This window comes from Barbatula barbatula, assembly GCF_947034865.1.
Source record: "Barbatula barbatula genome assembly, chromosome: 8".
Classification (NCBI taxonomy): domain Eukaryota; kingdom Metazoa; phylum Chordata; class Actinopteri; order Cypriniformes; family Nemacheilidae; genus Barbatula; species Barbatula barbatula.
In genome coordinates, this window is record NC_136771.1 from 3,983,016 (window position 1) to 4,006,273 (window position 23,258).

Genomic DNA, 23,258 nt, shown 5'->3' on the forward strand with positions numbered 1-23,258 from the left:
ATGTCCAATCACAGGTGTACTACGAATAACATTTCCCAAATGTTTTAAAAATGACATATCTGGGTTCTGTGACATACCTGAAAGTTATTTGTCGAAGGAAACTTGCTTTAATAACTCATTGAGGAGATGATGTCATTCTAGAGAGAGAGCGGCAGATTATTTTCTGGAGATCCCTCTCACACCCTGGCTTTTTTCCGGCCTGCTTTCTCATAATGTTTAGACAGATACTGAAGCGATGTTATGCTTATAATTCCGGAGTGGCCGTGCAGAGTGAAGTCATGATCATGATGTGATGTGTTCCACTGCATTAGCCGTTATCGGCGTGCCAAACCTTGTAAAGAACACACTGTCACGCATTGGTGATCAAGCGATGGAATGCTCACTGCGCTTACCCCTCGAGGCTCTGTCCCATAAGACAGAGACAGTAAATATTATGGCGAAACTGGGATGCTTATATAGCTGTTCAAGCACGCAGGTCTGAGATCAGTGAGATGGAGGTCAGTTGAGGGCCACTGAAAACCGCCTCCAAGCTGACTGCTGACATTATGTAGTCTTCATTTTTAGATCATGTTAACTGATGATAACAAATGGGACCACATAGTTAAATATTTACCAACTCCATATAATAATTATACATTTAAAAAAATGACATAAATATAATATTCAACTTCTCTGTCTACGCTCTTAGCGCTGGACGGCGATGACTGGTCGGAATGAAACGCTAGTTTTGGATCTGAACACGACCACCACGGGCAGCGACAGCATGCATTTGGTGCTGAGGCAGGGCATCCTCCGCGACGGCGACACCTACATATTTAGCCTCCATGTGAAAGATGATAGTATGGACCGGGAGGGCGTGGCATACATCGAACTCCATCCCAATCTGCCTCCAGCTGGAGGGGCTTGTTCTCTGTGGGCAGATGGGGAGGGGTCTCAGGTGCGCACACTGCTGGAAAGAGTTCACTTTAATTGCTCAGGTGAGAAGAGGCCGATTGGTTGCCATGCCTTCATAGTACCTTTATTTAGCAATTGTATTATGTAAATAAGCTAAGACTACTTTTTTCGTTTTCAGGTTATGCTGATTTGGATGAGACAGAATCTCTGGTTTATAGCCTGTTGGTGATACGCTGTGCAAATCTGTACTGTGAGGAGTTCTGTGTGTATAAAGGCACGAGTGCAGAACATTCTGCGTACCTGCCCCCTGGCTTCAGCTCGGCCCAGTACAGGGTGACTGCTTTAGTCATGGTGGAAGACCATCAGGGAGCGTCGGTCATGGCCCTTAATATGTAAGAGACTATTATTTTATACCCTGCTGTTGTCAGAACTGACTCCTGAAGTGTTAAACTTCATGTTTGGGGTTGTGTGGAACAGGTCGATAGAGGTGCTCCTGCCAAAGGTTCCTAAAGGTTACGATAGTCTTCCTCACTGGTTGAGCAACGTGACAGACTCCACCCTGAGAGATCTGCTGCGACAGGGAGACTCGCAGAGAGTACGGGAACTCTCCCTGGCTCTCATCACTGTTCTAAATGAGGTGAGACCATTCGTCCATCTACTCATCCATTCACCTGTTTTCATCCTCACCTCTGTTCATCCATCCTCTCTATCTGCTCGTCTGTGTGTGTGTAGTATGAGCAGGGTGTGTCCCGCAGACGTGAACGTGTGTCTAAGGCAGAGCGTCAGTACAGAGTGAGCATCAGAGGAAACATCACCAGAGCGCTGACATCACTGGATCTGATTACTGTCAACGACATCCAGCAGACATCAGCGGCGCTCGCACAGTGCACGGTGAGAGAGGTGTTACCATCACAGAAAGGAGAGAGCTTTAACCAGCACATTAGATGAGAAAGAGATGTTATCATCACATGAGAGAAGATAGAGAGGTGATTCTGTCACATTAGAAAAGTTCACTAAAAGAAAAAAAAATAACACTAAAGACAAGAGAAATGATACCATCACATTGGTAAAGAGAGAGATGTTACCATCACATTAGAGAAGATCAATATGTTACCATTAGGGTAGGGAAGACAAGAAATTGTTGGTACCATCACATTAGATGAGAGAGATGTTACCATCACATTAGAGAAAATAACCATCACTTTAGACGAGAGAGAGATGTTACCATCACATTAGAGAAAATAACCATCACTTTAGACGAGAGAGAGATGTTACCATCACATTAGAGAAAATAACCATCACTTTAGACGAGAGAGAGATGTTACCATCACATTAGAGAAGATAAAAAGATGGCCCCATCCCAGTAGATTAAAGAGACAGATGTTACCATCACTTTATATAAGACAGAGAGGTTTGAGGTGTTACTATCACGTTAGAAAAAATTAAGACAGAGAGATGTTACCCTCACACTGTGACATGACTACAGCTGAGCTGAAATATAAAACAGGTGAATTGAGAGTTTATAAAAAGTTTTATTAAAATCACTGTTTGTGTGTGTAGGCTGTGAGTCGAGAGTTTGTGTGTGAGGAGTGTCAAAACAGCACTCTGGATAAACTCGAGTCGATGTTAGAGATACTACAGACAGACACTAAACAGGGTACAGTGACCCCTACTGAGATAGCAGACAACATTCTCAATATCATGGGTAAGATACAAACACACTCCCTTTGTATACACGTACGTCAAGCTTTCAGAGATTCTAGACTAAATCATCTGTTTCACAGTCATGTTACACGGCTCATATACAAAAACGCCCAAAGAACGCACGTACTGAAAATAACACTATCTCTATTTTCTCACAAAATCATCTAAACTGAATGTACACCTGGAATTAAGAAAGTCAAAACAATTTTTAAATTTTTTTTGACAGTCGATGTTCTTGTTCTTTTCGAAATGGATGTTCTTGGTTTCACTTGTAAGCCAATCCTTAACTTAAACCTTCTCTCCTCAGGTGACCTGATCCATCAGGTGAGCCAGGCAGCATCCTCACCTCCTCTGGAGGCTGAAGACCGAGGCAACTCCCAACAGCCTCACTTTCTTTCAGAAGAGCATCATCACCCGCTGCGGGTGGCCGCTAAAGCATACACCCTCTCCTCCGAGCTCATGAGAATCCTCATGCTTGGCCGCGTCCTCAATGAAGAGCCTCTGATCCTCCGCGGGGCCGAAATCGCCGCAGCCGGCAAACGCGCAGACATGCAGAGCCTCCTCTGCTATGGAGAGAGCAACGTACCTGAGTGTCGCCGTTTCTCCATCCCTCGGGCGTTTAACGCCAGCTTAGGACGGGCGGCAGGAGGCGTGCTGCCCCAGGGGGCCGGCAGCGAGGATGGAATCGTTCAGCTGCTGTTCCAAGTAGAGCCGAATCCATTTCCCTTCAATTACGTAGCAAATTACACCGTGTCTACAGAGGTGGCGTCCATGGAGTTCCGCACGGTGAACGGCACGCAGATTCCAATCTCAGATTTGGATGAAAGTCAGGCGATAACGGTCGCTGTTAATAACGGGAGTGCAGCCGGGCTGAGCGGAAACTTAATAGAGGGCATTTTGCCGCCCGCGGGAGCCGAAAACATCAGTCACTGCAGTTCTGTTATCGTGAGGGTGAGCACCGGGAACACCAACAGACAGGCCGGGATTTACATCCAGCTCAACTTCACAGTGTTAGACGGTAAGACAGCTGCACTGCCGCCAGGGGCGATACTCAGAAGACCAGTAAATTGGTTTACACTACAAGCGATTTTGATTGTTCTTACTTAAATAGTACTTGCATTGAAAAAGTTCTCAGAAGTGCTTCTCAATTTCTGTGTGTTTTTTTACATAAAAAGTCTCAAATCTATTCCAATCCATCATGCCCTGCTTAGACTCTCCACAGAGGTGGGAATTGGATCCATCGATCACAGCCTACCTGCACACCTCCGAGTGGCCCAATGAATTCAACAGCACAGACAGGAAGCACATCACACTCAATATGACACTGGGGCCGGAGCTAGACCAACGGCGCTACACGTTCTTTCTGTCTCCGAAGTAAGAAAAATCTTGAACGTAGCTTTTAGTAGCCGCTTGAACTTTGCTTGCGCTTTTATATATGTGGGAAATTCATAAATATCAGTAATAAAGCTTCCATTTTTAGTCGTTATTTGTAGACGGTAATATCTGAATTTATAAAAAATTTTAAAGGTACGTCCACACCAAAGATGATAACAAAATCTATTTTTTAAAGAAGAACAATATGTGTAGTTTTGTTAATATTTTTTAATTCTTTTATTTGAGTTTTTATAAAAAAATATTTAGGCCTATTTTATGTGACATCACAGTGTACAAGCTTCGGATAAACATAATGTTGTAATCGATTGGTGTGAAGGTAAATTTAGTTATCGGGTAAAACTTTTATGGTGATGGTTATTCTTGTCTTCTTTTCATCAGTTCATACGACACCACGCGCGACCACTTCGTAAACGTGTCCACAGGGTGCGGTCCCAGAGATCCCAATCTGATCCGCGTGGAGGTGGCCGTGTTTACGTCTCTGTGTCAGTATTTCAGCGAGAGCGCCAAACAGTGGCGAACGGACGGCATGGTTCCGCTTCCCGAGACCAGCGCAGGTCGAGCCGTGTGTCTCACGCGCCACCTCACCTCCTTCGCCGCGAGCTTGTTCGTTCCACTCGATTCCGTCTCCTTCATCATTCCTGTAAGTAATAGTTTTAAATGGACTTTAATTGACTTTTCAAGGTTCTCCAGACTAATTTGTAAATTGGATGGCGTGTATCTCATTGACAGGAGCGTTCGGTCAATCACAATCTGGTGGTGGTTCTGGTGTGTGTGATGGGACTTCTGTGTTACGCCGTGGCCGGCGCTATAATGCGTAAAATGGATGAAATGGACCTGAGACGGGCTTCGGTGGTTCCGCTGTGCGGGCGGGACGGGCTGTACAAATACGAAATCCAGGTCAAGACTGGCTGGGCATACGGAGCAGGTGAGATCAAGAATGTCCTGCGTAGGTTTTTATCTGTAATCTGTGAATCCACAACAGACAGAAGTGGAGAAAAACTCATCTGAACAATATCACAGCAGTGCGGGAAAACACAGAAGAAAGATCTAACAGAATGTAGATTGTGGAAAGCTAATTTTCTCCCCTGGCTGGCGTCTCTGAGATTTCAATCTTTGATCTCACTACCCGCACACACAGCCAATACTGTAATTCCTCGCTTTCAAACACTCTTCATCTCTTCTTTTCTCTATCCAGGTACGACGGCCCATGTTGGCATCAGTCTCCACGGCAGCGAGGGCCACAGCGGACACCGACATCTAGACAGCGTTGGAGCGTTCGCTCGCAACAGCCTGGACATCTTCCACATCGCCACAGATACCAACCTGGGAAGCGTGCTCAAGATCCGCATGTGGCACGACAACAAAGGTACCCAACCGCGGAAGCTATGATGTGTAACATAGAGCAAGACAGGTCTCACCACCTGTATCTCTCTCTCCCAGGCCTCTCTCCTGCTTGGCTACTCCAGTACATTCTAGTAAAGGATTTACAGACGGGCAGCAGTTGTTTCTTCCTGGTTGAGGAATGGCTATCGGTTGATAATGAGAAAACAGACGGCAGGGTTGAGATAGAGGTGGAAGCATCAGGTGAAGTTTGACTTCTAACATGTTAAATAGTTGCTGTGTGACCCACCTCTGTCGTCTGACCTCTACACTTCCTGTGCGTCTCTGCAGACGAGACGGACCTGCGTCACTGGCCCCGCCTACTAACCTGGGAGCTGCAGAGGGCGGTGTGTGAGAGCCATGTGTGGCTGTCGCTATGGGAACGACCTCCGCGTAGTCCCTTCACACGGCTACAGCGGGTGACCTGCTGCTCTGTGCTCATGCACCTCTGTATGCTCGCCAATGCCGTGTGGTTTGGTACGGTCGCATACGGCAACAGGTACAGCTACTTTTTACTTTTTGTATTCTAATGTATGTAACGTTGGCATATCTATTTTATTAAGCAGTGCAATTGTGTGTGGACATGTATTGTAGCTCGACGCCGGTGTCTACACAAATCTCTTTAAATGCTGAGACTGTGTGGGCGGGGCTTGTGAGCTGTCTACTGGTCTGTCCGTTCTACCTGCTCATATTCTTCCTCTTCAGACTCAGCCGCAGTAAGGTACATCTCACACACACACACAACTTCTGAAGACAGAAGCCCAAAGGCCTTATTCATTGAAAAGCTGTGGCTTTCTATTTTTGTTTCCGACAGGTCTCGGTGGAGCAGCTGCCTCCTCAGGTGGACCAGGAGTCTTTAGAAATTGATGACTTCTTGGATAACTCAATGACAGGAAGCTCTTTTCTCATGTTAAATGGCATTCCTGGAGAGGTAAACTGCTGGGATCTGGTCTTAAACAAAAAGAAAATGGCACATTGTTTTAGAGCATAGAATATATCACTGTATATGTTGACATAGGTTACATAGAACTATAGAATGATGAAGTATAACAAAAGATATAACATTGAACTATGGAATCTATGGTAGATTATAGAACACAATAAGAAACCAGACAGAACACTGAACTAAATAGGATTATATATGATAAATAGTAATGGCCTGTAATAAAGATCCATAGAAGGGAAGGAAGGAGGCGGGAACCCGGCGAACATTTGAACAATAAAACTTTAATTAAACAAACAATAAACACTGAAATAAAGACCGGCAGCCACCTCACGGTCGACTGCCAGGCCATAAAACAAACACAAAAACTTAACACAATGTCCGGGCCCGGTCTTCTCTCGTCAACAGTCCTGCTGGTCGTCCTTTTAAGCTCCCGATCTCCTCCGTGAGAGATGCGGGACCGGTGCGCGCACAGGTGATTGCAACTATCACTCACGCCACCGGCCCCGCCTCACGGCTCTCGTCCCGCCTGCCCCAAATGGCCCTAAAAATCTAATTATCTTTGGGCATATTGAAACGTGTATCGGTCACATTAGGTCTGCCTCCGTCAAATGTTTTTGTATATCGGTTTTGATTTAATAAAAGCCACACTATTGCACATCGTGTTCCTCAATGTCAATGTCTGTTACCACATTCAACCTTCAGTAGTGTTGTAGACGAAATGTTTTTAAGGGTTCTTTGATCATCCTCAAAGTCAATATTTAAATGTGTTGTGGAACAGCAGTACCACCAACCATCGCCGATTTCACATTTTCCATCAGTTTTCAGGTGCACAGCAATATCAGAAACAGAATGAAAGTTGAATTACAGCTGAAATGAGAAAGTCAGTGAGCTTAGTGCTGATGCCTCCCGATGTGAAGGACATATATATGAGCTAATACACCACAGCACAGTCTGAAACAAACACAATCCGAAGGTGATTTGAGTACATTGTGTAAAAATCACAACATCTGCTCTCTCTCTCTCTCTCTCTCTCTCGCGCTCTCACTACAGACATATTCAGAAGAGACCAACATCGACCTGCCTACTCCTTCTAGTAAAAGGTAAAGCATCAGATTATTTTAGGAATAGAGTTTAATAAAGAGAAACAGAGAATTAATGAATTGAGTGAGTGAGTGAGTGAGTGAGTGAGTGAGTGAGTGAGTGAGTGAGTGAGTGAGTGAGTGAGTGAGTGAGTGAGTGAGTGAGTGAGTGAGTGAGTGAGTGAGTGAGTGAACAACCAAATGAGCAATCGAATAGGTGAATGTATGAATAAACTAATGAATGAATGAACAGGTGAATGGATGGATAAACTAATGAATGAATGAACAGGTGAATGTATGAATAAACTAATGAATGAATGAACAGGTGAATGGATGGATAAACTAATGAATGAATGAACAGGTGAATGGATGGATAAACTAATGAATGAATGAACAGGTGAATGTTTGGATAAACTAATGAATGAATGAACAGGTGAATGTATGGATAAACTAATGAATGAATGAACAGGTGAATGTATGGATAAACTAATGAATGAATGAACAGGTGAATGTATGGATAAACTAATGAATGAATGAACAGGTGAATGTATGGATAAACTAATGAATGAATGAACAGGTGAATGTATGAATAAACTAATGAATGAATGAACAGGTGAATGTATGGATAAACTAATGAATGAATGAACAGGTGAATGTATGGATAAACTAATGAATGAATGAACAGGTGAATGTATGGATAAACTAATGAATGAATGAACAGGTGAATGTATGGATAAACTAATGAATGAATGAACAGGTGAATGAATGAATGAACAGGTGAATGAATGAATGAACAGGTGAATGAATGAATGAACAGGTGAATGAATGAATGTACAGGTGAATGAATGAATGAACAGGTGAATGAATGAATGAACAGGTGAATGGATGGATAAACTAATGAATGAATGAACAGGTGAATGGATGGATAAACTAATGAATGAATGAACAGGTGAATGTTTGGATAAACTAATGAATGAATGAACAGGTGAATGTATGGATAAACTAATGAATGAATGAACAGGTGAATGTATGGATAAACTAATGAATGAATGAACAGGTGAATGTATGGATAAACTAATGAATGAATGAACAGGTGAATGTATGGATAAACTAATGAATGAATAGACAGGTGAATGTATGGATAAACTAATGAATGAATGAACAGGTGATGTATGAATAAACTAATGAATGAATGAACAGGTGAATGTATGGATAAACTAATGAATGAATGAACAGGTGAATGTATGGATAAACTAATGAATGAATGAACAGGTGAATGTATGGATAAACTAATGAATGAATGAACAGGTGAATGTATGGATAAACTAATGAATGAATGAACAGGTGAATGAATGAATGAACAGGTGAATGAATGAATGAACAGGTGAATGAATGAATGAACAGGTGAATGAATGAATGTACAGGTGAATGAATGAATGAACAGGTGAATGAATGAATGTACAGGTGAATGAATGTAGAAACAAACAAACAGGTAAACAAACGAACAGGTGAATGAATAAATGAACGATTAACCAGGTGAATGAAAGATTGATCAATTAATGAATCAAACCAACAACTGAATGAACAAACAGGCAACTGAATGAGCGGATGAATGAATGATGGAACGAACAAATAAACGACCAGGTGATCGAATAAATGAACGTCAAGTTGAATGAGAAACTAAATTTGTAAATTATTAAATAAACGTGTGGATATGTGAGTGAATAAATGAGTCAGTTGACTGAATGAATCCCTCTCTCTGTAGTCTGCAGAGGTGGAGTGTCCCGGACTGCGATTGGCCGGACGTATCGACGGATCCGTCTGTAGAGATGGGGCCAGTGTTTCCTCCGCGGCTGAAGAGAGGTCAGGGCAGCAGACATCTGGGCGTGGAGATTCCCTTCAATGCAGATGAGGAGGACACTGTGTGTGAAAACAGCCAGAGGAACAAATATTTCTCTTCTTCAGGTAACAGACGCTTTATGAAAGTGAATGGGGACTAGAGCCTTTAGGCTCCCAAAAGGACACCAAAGTTTCAAAAAAGTTTTGAAGTTTACATTTTGTGGCGCACTGTCACTTTGAATACTGTGTCACACGCTCAGACGAGATGGTTGTTGATTTGATATTTGTTTTGATTGACAGATGAGGACCTCATCAAGCGGATTCTGGTTGATGGACAGCTGCTGTCACAGACTGACAGTGATGTGGGCGATCTGTAAGTCTTGTATCTGCAGTTTCTCTCCTAACAGTTTCAAACAGAAGTATGAACACAAATGTTTGTGTGTTTAGCTCCAGTATATTTGGTGACAAGACAGAAGTGATTCTACTTCAGAAGATGAATGAACCGACTCTTCCGGTGGTCATGAGACCTCCCAAAACTGCCTTTATCTCTTGCACAGGTAAACAAACTCAGACACACAAAAGCGCACGAACACACCTGCCGTCCCTCATCAAATCTTTCATCCTTTCTCTCTTTCTCTCTCAGTGGTGGCGGATGTTTGTAGGCCGAGACCTTTCCCTCCATTGTGTGGTCTGGCTGCTCTGTGGGCCAGCTGGGCGGGGCTTGTCCTGTCAAGCGGGCTGTCCATGTGGTTGGGGCGGAGCTTTAGTGAGGGCGTGGCTCTGATGTGGCTCATCTCCTGCATTTTCAGTTTCCTGTCATCTTTCTTCATTCTAGAGCCTGTAAAGGTACAAACCCTCAAAAATAAATCATTAGGACATTTTGAGAGACGTCTCTGTGAGGCCCGTTTTGTTCACTGCTTGGATTTGTCCGTAGGTCTTGTTGGAGGGGCTTTATTTCTCTCTGTTTGTGGGGCGTCTGAGAGCAGAAGAGCAGGACGTGTTGGTGGATTGTCCGCGTGTGGAGAGGGTCGTCCAGCGTATCCCGAGAGTGAGACCGCCGCAGGGATTCGCTCTCTCGCAGGCTAGAGAGGAAGCGCGTAAAGTTCGGATGCTACACACCATGCTGAAGGTACACCCTGCTCTCATCGCCTGTTAGACAGGAACTGGTTTCCGATTGACGTCCGCAGTGTATGATCGGATCGTGAAGAGGGCGAGTGGGTGTTTGTGTAATAGACGTGTCTGTTCCTTTGCTCGATTGACAGGCCTTCCTGATCTACATGCTGTTCCTGCTGGTGGTTTTACTGCTTAACTACTCAGACTCGAGCAAAGACGACCAGCGCTTACGGCTTCACGATCATCTGCAGGATCACTTCAACACGCGCCACTATAACAACATCAGCAGGTACTCGCAAAACACACACATCTCATTCAGCAATGATCAGACACACTTCTTACGAACTGTTCAAGCAACGGTATTGTGTTATTTGATAAGAGCCTAAAACATTCTGTAGAAATATGCGAATTATTTATGCAAACTTTTGGGCACCCCTATGAGATTTTATGATAATTTGCTCTACCTTTATAAGAGAAGATCACAGCAACAAGATTTGTTTTTTTACAGAGATGTAGACATTTGAGTGTTTTCCAGAGCGAAATTCTCAGAGTAGCATTAAATAGTTTTATTATAATAAAATAAAATGTAAAAGATGGGTTTGGGCATCCTTTTAATCGCAGTCATTTCAAGAGAGACATGAAGAAGTGGTGTTTTCCAGGCTTAGCATTGGGCACACCAGACTTAACTGTACATTATCTTTAATGAAATGGCATGTTGATGGGAAATGTGAGCATTGTAGTAGAAACGGTAGAGCGTGTATTGATGTATTGTCAGAAATATAATCAAGAGAGGTTTATTGATCAAGTAGAGGCTAACGAAATGATATTCAATTATATAAATATTTTACACAAAAAACTCTAAGATTTGTCAATTTTTGTTTTCCTTTTTAAAAGAATACAATTTTATAGAGAAAATGTAATCTAGGGTTACACTCCAGTCCAGCGGCGGCGGTAATGCAACAAATACTTGTCAACTGCCATATAAAATAAAAAGAAGAAACATGGGAGCCAACTCTCCACTGACCTAAAAACTAAGATCGTTCATTATTATGAATTAGGAGAAGGGTACAATAAAGTATCTGGAATGTTTGGACTGTCCGTCTCCACAGGAGGCGTCTACAGGCTGTTATTGCAGCAAAAGGAGGCTCTACTAATTATTCATGGGATTATTTCTTTGGGGTGCCCAATTTTATCCACATGCATATTTTTGTTTAAATGCACATAAAAATGTTTCTGTTGGACCAATAAAAATGATTTCACTACTGAGATGTTTCTGTTTCCATAAGGTATAACATGTGTTAAAATGAAGTTTTAGTGAAAGCTCAGCAAGTGACAAACTGATGCAGTGATTTTCCTAAGGGGTGCCCAAACTTTTGCATTCCACTGTATATACTGTATATTTTTTTCCTTCTTTCTCTCGCTCGTTCTTTCATTGGAAGCAATTGTAAGTATAATAGTAATTTCCTTTCTTTCTTTCTTTCTTTCCTTTTCTTCCTCCTCGTTTTCTGTCTTTTTTCATTAGTTTTTCTCTTTTCCTTTGTTTTACATTCATTATTTCTTTTTCAGTTTCTTTTATTATTTTCATTTCAAAATCTTTTTTTCTGTCACTCTTTCTGCCTTTCATCCTTTTTATCTGTTTCATTCTTTCGTATTCTCTTTACATTTCTTTATTCCGTACTTTTAAACTTTTTCTTTCTTTCTTTACCTGTTTTTCAATAATTCTCCCCTCTTTTCTATTTACTTTCCTTGTATCATTATTTTCTTACATCTCTATTTCTTTTTTCTTTCATTATTAATGTGTTTTTTATTCGTACATTCTCCTCTTCCTTGTTGTTTAATTCATACTTGATTTATTTTTCCTTTCTATTGCTCTTTTCTTCCTTGCATCTTTCTGTCTCTTGTTCTCGATGTGATGCACGCTGACAGATGTTGATTTAGATGTGTTAGTATGTATGTGTTGATTTATTCAACAAGACAGAATGCATCGAGACTGTGTGTGTTTGTGACAGTTAAAATACTATGTTTCAGCGTGATAGCATACACACCTGTCTAACCTTTTGGGTCTCGCTTTGGATAAAAGCGTCTGCCAAAATGAATAAATGTCTCTTATCTGCAGACGTGAGAATGTGTGGGCGTGGCTCTCAGACTCCTTGTTACCACGGTTACTGGATGGGCCGCTTCTGATGGAGAGAACGGGCAGTGTGTTGCTAGGAAAGCCCCGTCTTCGACAGCTGAGAAGTCAAGAAGGTAAGAGAGATGCAAGCCAAAAAAAAATTCTTTTCATTTCATATGGCCATAGAGCCCAGTCCTGGTTGAAGTTCCAGTATTGTTTTTGCAAGATTTGTTTCATGAACAGTGTCCCAAACAACTTGTGGTGGTGGAGGTTACTTCATTTTTATTCAATTATTTCTGACCCCAAAATTCAACTGATTTCCATCTGTGCTCTTTGAAGAGTCTTTGTCCACTCATTGAGACAATATAGACACACATCCGGCTTCAAGCTGATTTTCAACATCTCCAGTAAAACATAAGAAGGGTGATAATAATTGTGACCAGGGTGTATCAGAGAAGAAATTATTATAATGTTATATTCCCCCACTTCAAATTGTTTTACTTGGAATATTTGAAATGTTGGAATATTGTAGACTTTTGGAATAAAGGATAAAAAGACTTTGCTCTTATTTACCAAGGGTAACACTGTAAGTGGTGGGCACTGTATATTGAAAAAACATGATATGGTGACCTTTGACCCCCCCCCGTCTCTCGATGTCTTCCAGAATGCCCCATCAGCAGATATTTCCCTCCTATGTCATGGTTTGGGTGTGTCCCGGCAGGGTGGAAGGAGTCGGCATCAGGATTGGTGCAGAACTGGAGTATGAGTACAGCTCAGAGTAGCGGGTAAGATCACAAAACAAACTACGTCAAACGTTCCCCTCGGCAAGACTAAATGCTTTTAACATTAGCAAAAAGATTTCAGAGTTACAAGAGGAAGGTTACAAAAAGCCACAACAGATTTCACCTCGGAGAAGGTCAATTGTTTCCACCTGATTATTATCGGATTACTTCACCTCTAAAACTATTACCAAACACCGCATTTGTCCTTATGGTAGATCGAATACATCAACTCAAAGGTCAACACGCTGGAGATCTTAAGCCGTCTCGGTCCTGAATCGGTTCCTGACCTGTCTGTATTAATCTCGTTGATATGTCATGATCCTGGCTGATGTTGGATCATCTCTCCGTGTCAGTGCACCTGTCTTTGTTTATCACTGACCTCAGGTCAGTGAGATTCTCACGCGTGTGTGTGTTTGTGTAGTGTGTGGCACTGGGGACAGGTGTCGGTGTACAGCAGCGCTGGATTCGTGCAGGATCTCAGCAGAAACATGCAGATCTCAGAAGCTCTGATGAAACAACTCAACACACACCGCTGGCTCGACCCGATGTGAGTATACACACACTTCCATAAGTGAAGAGAAAGAAGAGAGAATTGGGTTATAATAATAAACGGGTTTAAAATTGATTATCCAAATTACATATGAACTAATATGATTTTAATAATAGTTTGAGTAACTTTTTAATCATTTGAGAATTTTTAGCTTTTATTAATTAACTAATAAACAAATAAATTAGCTATAAGTTTTTTAAAATATTATATACATTTCAGTCATGAATTCACTTTTCTTATTTAAATTGAGTTTGTGAAATAGAAAATTATCATTAAAAATGTTTGTTTCAGAATCACATTTTACACAGTTTAATCACAGAATCATTATCATTTGTATTGGAGAAAACCACAAAAATGTATTTACATTCATATTTTTTTTATAAACCTGTGCAGATATTGTTGTTAATATTTTGTAATTCCTTGCTTTATGTTGGTAGTTATATTATTTCAAAGTTGTATTATAGTACAGTGTTTTCAATTTGTAAAACATTTAAAAATATCAGATTAACAAATTTATTTACATTATATTCATTACAATCATAAATTGTAAGAAACCTCTAAACATATGAATATACACAAAAATTCCTCCCTTATCTAAATTTAAAAGTAAAAAAATACATAATTTACAATTGATAAAAAACAAAATTGTTATTATAATTTGTTTCAGAATCACATAAATAATATTTTTTTTAATAGAGAAAATCAATAAATTGTGACATTTTCGCGATAACATAATAATGAAATATTTTATTAGCTGATTTTTACCGAATGCAGAGGAAACGCTTAAAGCTTAGAACGAGGAAAAGCTTAAAACTTTTGGTTTTAAGAAACAATATTCAGATGTCATGAACAGGCAATTTGGTTTAATCATTTGTAAATATAATCTCATTTATATTATTAAAAGATATATTCGCATTTAATTTGTAAATAAAACCTGTCAAAATGATTTGCTGCATCTGGGTTACCATGTGTTATTAGTTCCGAGAGGTTGTTATCTGGGAATAACGAACTTGCAAATGTCGTGACTGGCCAATCAGAATCAAGTATTCCAACGAGCCGTGTAATTAATATATATACAGTATATTAGTCTTTTCATATTTTTATTTTTAAATAAATAGTTATTACAATTATAAATTGTAAACATTTCTAAATATATGAATTTACGCAATATTCGTGTTTGAGTTAAAAAATTCTGAATCCGAATTTTTTTTTAAAATCAATACGTGATTATAATTCGAATCACATTTTACACAATTTAATCACACAATTGTAATCACAAAATGAATTACTGCATTTATAAGATTTTCAATATTTTATGTTACTTTTACTATTTTGTTATTACATTATTGGTTATATTGTGCATGTACTGGTAATGTGGTAATATATTAAGTTATATTATATGAATATGTTTAGGACGACAGCTCTGTTCGTGGAGTTCTCCCTCTACAACATCAACACAGATCTGCTGGCAGTCTTCTCTTTCCTGCTGGAGTTTCCCGTGTCTGAACGAGCCGTGCTGAGTCTTGATCTGAAAACATGTAGGCTTCACACGCTGAGTCGCGGCCTGGACTTGCCTCTGTTTCTCACGGTAAACGCCATCCAATCACAGTCCTCTAATCATCCTTTCTCATCACATTTCGTTAAGGTAAACCAACCAATCGCAGCAATTAACAAAGCATTCTTTTTCACTCCCAGCTCCTCCTGCTGGCGTTTATCGGCTATTTTGCCGTGCGTGAGGGCGTGGCCGCTTGGAGGCAGGGGCGCGGCTACTTCCTGCGTTTGTGGAACATGGCGAGCATGTGCAGTCTGGTGTTGGCGATATGCGTTGCCTCGCTGCACCTGAGCCGCTCTGTGCTCGCCGAACGCCAGTGGGTGTCCTTTCTACGCCAACAGGACGCCTTCACCGACTTCTTTCCTCTGGCCCAACAGAGTCAGGTTATGACCCAGCTCGGCGCGACACTTCTCTTCCTTTTGGTGCTAAAGGTGAGCACCGCGCCACCTACATATTTTCGGCAAACATCAGTGCTTCTGGCTTTTGATTGTCAGCATGAAGTCCATTTTGCAACTTATTCTGGTTAGCGTGTACCTTCCACATCAGAGTGACCGTTTAATCTCAACTCACACAAAAACTTTGTAAAATAACAGCTCAAGAGTCTCCGCTAATATATAACATTGGAGAAATCCAATCCCCTCAGAAAGAAATTAAAGAAATTGATGGCATCTCATTTCTGTCTCTTTAGGCATCGCATCAGCTGCGCTTCATGAGAGAGTGGGGGGTTTTTGGAAGAACCTTGAGGAGATCTTTCTGGGAGCTTCTGACGGTCGCCGTCACTCTACTCGTGTTCCTGTTGGCATACTCGCACACTGGACACTTGGTAAGGACACACAGACACAAACTGCAATGATTTAAACACGCTACACAGGCACGTTTGGTATTCTCTCTGCTTGTTTATTATGCTGATGGGGACTCGTCGTCAGATTTTGCGAAAACAAAATGTCTATAAAATCATGGAGTTTCAAGTGTACATATTTGTGGTTGTGGTTCGACTTGAAGATTTCTTGACTTAAATTTAACATTAAGTGGCTTACTGCTTACAGTTCTAGTCTTTTGATGTTGCAAAGTCAAAAACGATTAAATGTGCACAAAATTATTGACGCTTTGTAAATCTGAAGTGAGAGGCTGTTAAATTATCTCCCGTACGCATCCGTGTGCTTCAAGGGTGAATTATTAACTATAACGATGCCTTTTCTGATCAATATTCTTAGCTTATTTATATCTGTAAAACCATCTCCCAAATTAATTTTCAATTCCCTCCAAATCTCTCAACTCTGTACAAAAAGGTCACAAAATGTTATAAGCACTTGTCATGCCTAAATCAATAATCAAACTTTCTCAATTCTAGCTTTTCCACTCAGTCATCGAGGGCTATGGAACGGTTAGCTCCACTTGCCTGATGTTACTAGGCTCTGGTGGTCGTGGACTGTTGTCATGGCGACCGGACAGCAGCTCCTCCCCCTGCTCTGCGTCCTGTTTCATCTTTTACTTCAGTTTCACCCTTGTTCGTCTCGTATTGCTGTGGTTTTTGATCTCAGCATTGCTAAGAAACTACCATCGGGCGAGGGCCGAAATGTACCGTCCTGCTGTCGACCTGCAGGACTACGAGATGGTTGAGTTGTTTCTGCGACGCCTCAAAATGTGGATGGGGCTCAGCCGTGCCAAAGAGGTGTGTGATTTGCGTGATCTGGTTTGCTTCCTTGTTTCTGATATGATAATTGAAAATTCCAGCTCAGATGTTTTCAATGTTGCCAGTTTGTCTGGTTTGGTCTTTATTCTTCACATCTATTTATTCCCTTGCAGTTCCGGCACAAGGTACGATTCGAAGGTATGGAACTCCCCCCCTCCCGATCCTCTTCAACTAGCGATTGCAAGTCCTTGTGTCTTCCTCCTCTGGACAACCCAGAGGCTCCGCCGACCCCTGATAGTGTTGACGGAGAATCTGAAGCATCTTGGTTCCCCACATCCAGCAGCCCGTGCACTCTGGCTGAAGCTCCGGGTCTAGGACTCGGCCTCACCTCACTAGGCCCCGGAGTTGTGGTCGGAGGCCAAGGCTGGAAAGAGAGAGCAGAGATGGAGGCAACACTTCGCAGGATCCTCCCAACTTTTGATGCCATGCTTCTTCAGCTGGACCGGGTCACCCATGCCACAGAGGAACTGTGTCACACAGAGTGTCGCCTGGAGAGGATGCTGAGGAAGAGCAGGCAACAGAGCAAAGGGGGACGTCGCCACAGAAGTCTGGATTCTGCAGGACAGACAAGACATGGCAGGAGACACAAGGGTGCTGAGAGAGGTACACTAGTGGTAGAGAGAAGCAAAAGTCCCCTGAGAACTCAAGCAAGTGCGGCCAAGTCAGAAGAGAGACAGAAACTTCACAAGAAAGACAGAAAATCTAAAAAATCTGACAAGTTCTCACAAAAATCACAAGATCATAACCAGGTAGACCCAAGTCCACACAAGACTGAAAAGAGTCACCAGAAGGTACAAGAAAGCCACAGTAATGAGCCGCCCCTGCAAAGACACTCTCACAAGGTGGATTCTGACCCTCTCAAAGTGAGTCCGCAAGAAGAAAGTACCAATCCACCCAAGGCTGAAAAAGCTTCTCGCAAGGTAACCTCAACTTCCAGGGTTGATCCGAATGTTCAGAAGGACTCTGAGGTTGTTGGCTGTGCCAGCAAACCTGCCGCCTCCCTGTCCCCGACTCCCGTTCCCAGTCCGACATCCACTCCCTCAACTGCTTCTTTTTCTGCTATTACCACCCCAGTACCCATCCCTCGCTCCCACGAGTGGGTGCCCCCCAGCAATGTCGAGAACCTTCCCTCCAGCGTATTCCGGCACCCTGCGCACACTACTACCAATCCCACTCGGAAACGAAAGCACAAACCTCCCCCTCTCAAAAACAAGGTGCACCCTAACACAGACAGACCTTTCTCAGGACACCACAAGCCATGAGAACCCAAGGTTCGAAGTCGCAAGTGATGACAGATGAAAACGGATTTGGGAATTGTGATGTAAGGCTGTGGGACTAAAGAGGTGTTAAAGCTTATATGTAGGTTATGGGTTTAATGAAGGATTGAAATGAGGTCCTGGTGACAGCAGGTTTTGGAACCAGGACCTATGAAGGGCACAAGCAGAAGCTTTAAACTAGTAATTGGTTCAATCGGCAAAGCTGTCATGGAAACAAGGTGCAGGTCACCACCGTCTTTGCGATCCTCAAGTTTTGATGAAAGTTGTCCTTCCCTCTCGCAGTGACCTCAGTCTAGCCCTTTGACCCTGGAGGTCAATCGGGTTACAGCCGACAGGAGCACACCTTGTGCTGTCATAGCAACAGAAACTCTTGAAAGAGAGACTAAAGTAGATTGCCTGTTGACGCAGGTTGGCTTGATGGTTTTTGTCGTAGAAGTTATGTTTAATGAATCGTGTTAAATTTTTGTTTTTTTGTGGAATCTTAAGGTTATGGGTACACGTGTTGCCCATTTGATAAAAAATAAGCACAGTTTATTCAGAAAGGCTCATCTTGACAATACTACACACGTAAAAACACCTATAGAGACTTACAGGTATGTATTTTTGATGCAATTATGTGCCACTAAATATAGGCACAAAATTCATGCTTCTTAATATAAGGGCATGTTACTGAATATAGAAATGTATTTCTCCACTCATACTCGTACATCTACACTAACACTAGCCTCAGGATATCAAATATATCTTCTATACCAATACACCAGAGGGCACGTGATGGAAGATACAAAAAGTAGAAGGAATACTCAGTATGAAGCATGGAGGTTGGATTTTTTCAGTGAAAGTTTAGTTGAAGATAAAAGTTAAAAGGAAACTTGAGAGCTGAAAGTACAATGAAGGTAAGGCCCTTAAGCTATCCCAGAATTCTCTGCGTGCTCTTATTAGAGAAAGGAAAAAGCTTCCATAAAGCATTAATACTATTATTATCATTACTAGTAATAGCTGATCAATGCAACATAGTTTAAGAAATGCTGAAGTTTGTTTTGTTTTGCTTTCTACATTGTTTGAAATCTTATTTAAAAAGCACTTTGTATTAACGTATATGAACGTTTGTTTCTCGCCTCAGAGCAATTGAGTTTGAATGTGTTACTGAAAATGGAAAATGTTTAGTAATAAAATAAGCTTGGTATGAAGATAAGAGATGGCTACAACAGCATTATTCTCCCTGTACATTTGTCAAAGCTTGCTATTCAAGAGATGTTTTTTGTACGTAGCACTTTATTTCTGCCGTATTTAACTAGTATGTAATGATTTTCATAAACAGCTTTTCAGAATTAGTTTCTTTTCGAGTATTATACACAAGCTGCGTCAGGATATTATTTTGTTTTTGTTGCTTGTCAAGTACGAAAATGTATCTAGAACTATGTTTACTATGATGATGCTCAGGGACCCTAAAGAAACAAGATTCTTTTTTGTACGAAATGTTTTTTGTTTAATTCAGTACATGTATTGTGATTGGATGGTATGCACTCAAAGTATCCACTAAAAGGGAAAGCAGAGCTGGATTGCGTTGAAGGTCACGTCCACTACAATGATGTCTTTATTCGGGCCATTTCTCATGAAGTTTTCAAAGGTCATGTGTATCTGTACATATTGGTGTGCCCTGATGTAAATATTGTATTAAAGATCGATTGCCTTTTTTTATCTCATTTGCCTTAACCGCACTGACCAGAAATGTCTTGTTTTCAACAAACATGTGTTTGTTAGCTTGTTCGACCAAAAACGCTTTGCTGCATGTTTTCTCACCACTGGCCAAAGAAAAATGTTTGAAGGTTATGCAGATTTCTTTCAGCACAGTAGATCTACACACAAGCACAAGCAGTCATTTTTTAAATATAATGGCTTTTGATAGGTCTTTGCTAGACTGTACAATAGCAGAACTATAGTTCTCACAAGTGTCAAGACCAACTTGCATGCCAGAATGTTAAGCCTTCATATTTGCTGTTGTATGAAATGTTAAAGGTAACGTAATGATTACAGTTGTGTTTCAGTATTTGTATCATTGTAGCACTTCGCTTTGTCGCTTTTGCACTTGACAAAGTCAAATAAAGAGTCTGACAGCTGAGAGTTTGGGTCTGTGGTTTGAGTTCACAAATGGACAAGTTTTAGCATTGTCATTTTGTCAAAATGTAATTGATTTGACCTTTTAGTAAATGTACATTTTAGTAAAAAAGGGAAAATTGGTTTAACAAGATTGGGCACTTATTTTAAAAATGAAAAAGTACTAAATGCATCATGATAGTAGTTGTTCATGACCTCATGAATAATATTTTTCTAAGGTTGAATAGCATTTGAATAATCGTCACTGTCCTTCAGAAATCTCGATTATCCAAATTCGCTGTTGGTCAGGAAACGGGAAATATATGTTTTATTGGTTAGATATTTGCAAAACCCATTGACAAATGCAAAGGGTGACTAACGGCAAGATTCGCTGTTTTTAACATCACATGTAAGGATTTTGTCCCACATTTATCCTTAATAAGAGTAAATATATGAAAATATATTATTAACAGTAGAAAATCAAGCAAAGAAACTCCAAACATGTTTTTTTTGGTTCTGCATTTTAGTGTTTTATTTGGTAGCAAAGCTCACGCATGCAAACACACACACACACACACACACACACACACATTTTTATGTTGAAGCGTTTGTTTCTGCAAACTTGCTTTGTTAGAGAGCCATTAGCGTCAACATCATCGTACACACACCAAACAAAAACAATCAACAAAAATCTAAATATAAGCCTTTATGTCAGTCACAGTATCAGTTTCCTTGATGATTTTTAGCAGAACCTTGATTCATAAAGCTTTTCTTTCAGCAGACTACTAAAGCTTTACTATGGGTGTGTGTTGGGTCCGTTTGGCACAGTTCTATGGACGGTTAAAAGCAGACATTTACCTTGAACATAGTCAGAGAAAGAACGATCAGATTGTGAATTTTCCCTCGGGCGAGATGTGTTTGATGAACACAAGCATGTAAATCGTGTGTGCAAGTGTGCAGTTTAACTTTAATGCTAAAGTTGGCTTTGCCATCTGAACAGCGTGTGACTTCAAATTCACCGTCAAGAGAAATTCTACATCGTTCTTTACAACACAAAGCACTTTCAGAAGTGAGTGAGGCTGAATGAATCACCTCCCGTTACAACAGGAGGTGCTACAGAAAGATCCTAAAACTTTTCAAGTGATCATATTTTATTAACACCAGCGCTGAAGGGAAGTCAGCAGATGAAAGCAAAGCCTCTGTTAAAAACATCAAAGCTCTCCGTCTAAACAAAGTCTGTAAAGTCATCGACCGTGGACATCAGCCTCTTCCTCTGACCGGCGTCCTGGTTTGTGGGCGGACCCGATGGCTGGTGGGCGGGTTTATTCTGCATGGGGGCGTGGCTCTGTGTGAGGGAGATCCCCGGAGTGGGACGGGACTGAATTTCCTCTTGGGCCTACGGATGGAAAGAGAAAGGTGGGTAAAAAAAAAGATCTCTGAACGCTAACGGCTATTCTTCTGCCGATTTTCAGAGAAAAGGTCGAGATGCTCTCGAGGAGGATATGGGATGTTTCCCGTTTACCCGGGTTCGGATTCTTTTGATGTGTCTTAGTCTCGCCAGCCATTTTGAAGCGTAGGCGTCAGATGGGTTCGCCCTGCACTGGTGCACCAGCGACGCCATCTATCCAAAACAAGAATACACATGACAGTTGCATCTCAGGAAAGTAATTACAAATGTATACATAAAACCCCTGTTAGGGAAAACCTGGTTTAAAGGCTTCTTAAAGTTGTTTTCTTAACAACAACAGGTTTATTATCCACCCCAAAATACGTGACTTGACAGAATGGTTACTCATTTCTTCTCCTCCAACATGGCAGCCATTTTGTGTCATGCGGTGTTAATTGGAGACAATGTCAGTAGTTTGAGGTGATTTGTAGGCTCTCAGAGGCGTGTTGAGTCATAAAAAGCTGTATTGCAAACTCTCTACTTATCACAGTGGGTGGGAAGAGTTCTGAGCTTCTTTCTTTAAAGACAAAAATAGTTTTTATGCTCAACAGACTCTGTGAGTTGGAAAAAGTGGTCTTTTTTTTCACAATGTCGTGAGTGTCTGTCAAGTCAAGCATCACTCTTGCTAGGGGTCGAATGCGACAAAGTGGGAAAAGCAGGGTTATAACCATACACTAAAACTGATCAAATATCGTCGCTGTTCTTTTTGGAAGCTTGGATGTCCGGATTGTTCTTATGGAAATAAAAAAACACTGTACTTGATAAATGATTAAATACTGTGTCGCCAAAGATGACAAGCACTTTTAATACCTTTTATTGGTTAGATATTGATAAAACCCAGTGACAAACATAAAGGGTGACTTATTATAATAATAATAATAATGATGACAAAAAAGAAAAATCACGAAGGGACACAAAAAAATAAATAAAGTAAAATCAATTAAACCAAAAAATGCTGGACAACAAAACCAGTCTTAAGGGTAAATTTTTATAAATTGAAGTTTTTACATCAACTGAAAGCTGAATAGTTAATCTTTTTTTTGATGTATGGGTTGTTAGGTTGGGACAATATCCGGTGGAGATACAAGAGTGTAAAACTCTGGAAGTAAAGGGTGCAAAAAAATCCAAATATTGAGAAAATCGCCTTTGAAGTTGATAATCCGAGGCACTGTAGCAGGCCATCCACTCACAAAAATAAAGTTATTATATATTTTGGGTTGAAAATGTACAAAATATCTTTATGGAACATGATCTTTACTTAATATCCTAATGATTTTTGGCATAAAAGAAAAATCTATAATTTTGACCCACACAATGTATTTTTGGCTTTTACTAAAATGTTCCTGTGCTACTTAAGACTGGTTTTGTGATCCAGGGTCACATATAAGGTTTCAGAA

At 41.0% G+C, this 23,258-nt stretch overlaps 2 protein-coding genes across 5 annotated transcripts in view; one reads left to right on the top strand and one right to left on the bottom strand.

Moving 5' to 3' along the window:
- The window catches only part of pkd1a (polycystic kidney disease 1a), a 55,266-nt gene extending 34,826 nt beyond the window's left edge, over window positions 1–20,440 (top strand). Inside the window, exons 20-48 of the mRNA XM_079462661.1 lie at window positions 689–977; window positions 1,073–1,286; window positions 1,372–1,531; window positions 1,627–1,785; window positions 2,455–2,599; window positions 2,906–3,616; window positions 3,810–3,972; window positions 4,372–4,633; window positions 4,723–4,918; window positions 5,189–5,359; window positions 5,434–5,577; window positions 5,665–5,872; window positions 5,968–6,094; window positions 6,188–6,304; window positions 7,370–7,419; window positions 9,164–9,363; window positions 9,538–9,610; window positions 9,685–9,794; window positions 9,881–10,083; window positions 10,172–10,366; window positions 10,500–10,639; window positions 12,467–12,597; window positions 13,128–13,248; window positions 13,667–13,792; window positions 15,209–15,383; window positions 15,491–15,778; window positions 16,036–16,170; window positions 16,699–17,019; window positions 17,154–20,440. Coding sequence (XP_079318787.1) covers window positions 689–977; window positions 1,073–1,286; window positions 1,372–1,531; window positions 1,627–1,785; window positions 2,455–2,599; window positions 2,906–3,616; window positions 3,810–3,972; window positions 4,372–4,633; window positions 4,723–4,918; window positions 5,189–5,359; window positions 5,434–5,577; window positions 5,665–5,872; window positions 5,968–6,094; window positions 6,188–6,304; window positions 7,370–7,419; window positions 9,164–9,363; window positions 9,538–9,610; window positions 9,685–9,794; window positions 9,881–10,083; window positions 10,172–10,366; window positions 10,500–10,639; window positions 12,467–12,597; window positions 13,128–13,248; window positions 13,667–13,792; window positions 15,209–15,383; window positions 15,491–15,778; window positions 16,036–16,170; window positions 16,699–17,019; window positions 17,154–18,302 — 6,483 coding nt within the window. The 3' untranslated portion in view covers window positions 18,303–20,440. The remainder of the gene's footprint in view (window positions 1–688; window positions 978–1,072; window positions 1,287–1,371; window positions 1,532–1,626; window positions 1,786–2,454; window positions 2,600–2,905; window positions 3,617–3,809; window positions 3,973–4,371; window positions 4,634–4,722; window positions 4,919–5,188; window positions 5,360–5,433; window positions 5,578–5,664; window positions 5,873–5,967; window positions 6,095–6,187; window positions 6,305–7,369; window positions 7,420–9,163; window positions 9,364–9,537; window positions 9,611–9,684; window positions 9,795–9,880; window positions 10,084–10,171; window positions 10,367–10,499; window positions 10,640–12,466; window positions 12,598–13,127; window positions 13,249–13,666; window positions 13,793–15,208; window positions 15,384–15,490; window positions 15,779–16,035; window positions 16,171–16,698; window positions 17,020–17,153) is intronic.
- Window positions 20,441–20,925: 485 nt separating this feature from the next.
- tsc2 (TSC complex subunit 2) overlaps window positions 20,926–23,258 on the bottom strand; it is a 32,061-nt gene continuing 29,728 nt past the window's right edge. For all 4 annotated transcript variants that reach the window (XM_079462593.1, XM_079462592.1, XM_079462591.1 and 1 more), the window contains 2 exons: window positions 21,937–22,035; window positions 20,926–21,810 (listed from right to left, as the gene is read on the bottom strand). In XM_079462593.1, coding sequence (XP_079318719.1) covers window positions 21,640–21,810; window positions 21,937–22,035 — 270 coding nt within the window. In that variant the 3' untranslated portion in view covers window positions 20,926–21,639. The remainder of the gene's footprint in view (window positions 21,811–21,936; window positions 22,036–23,258) is intronic.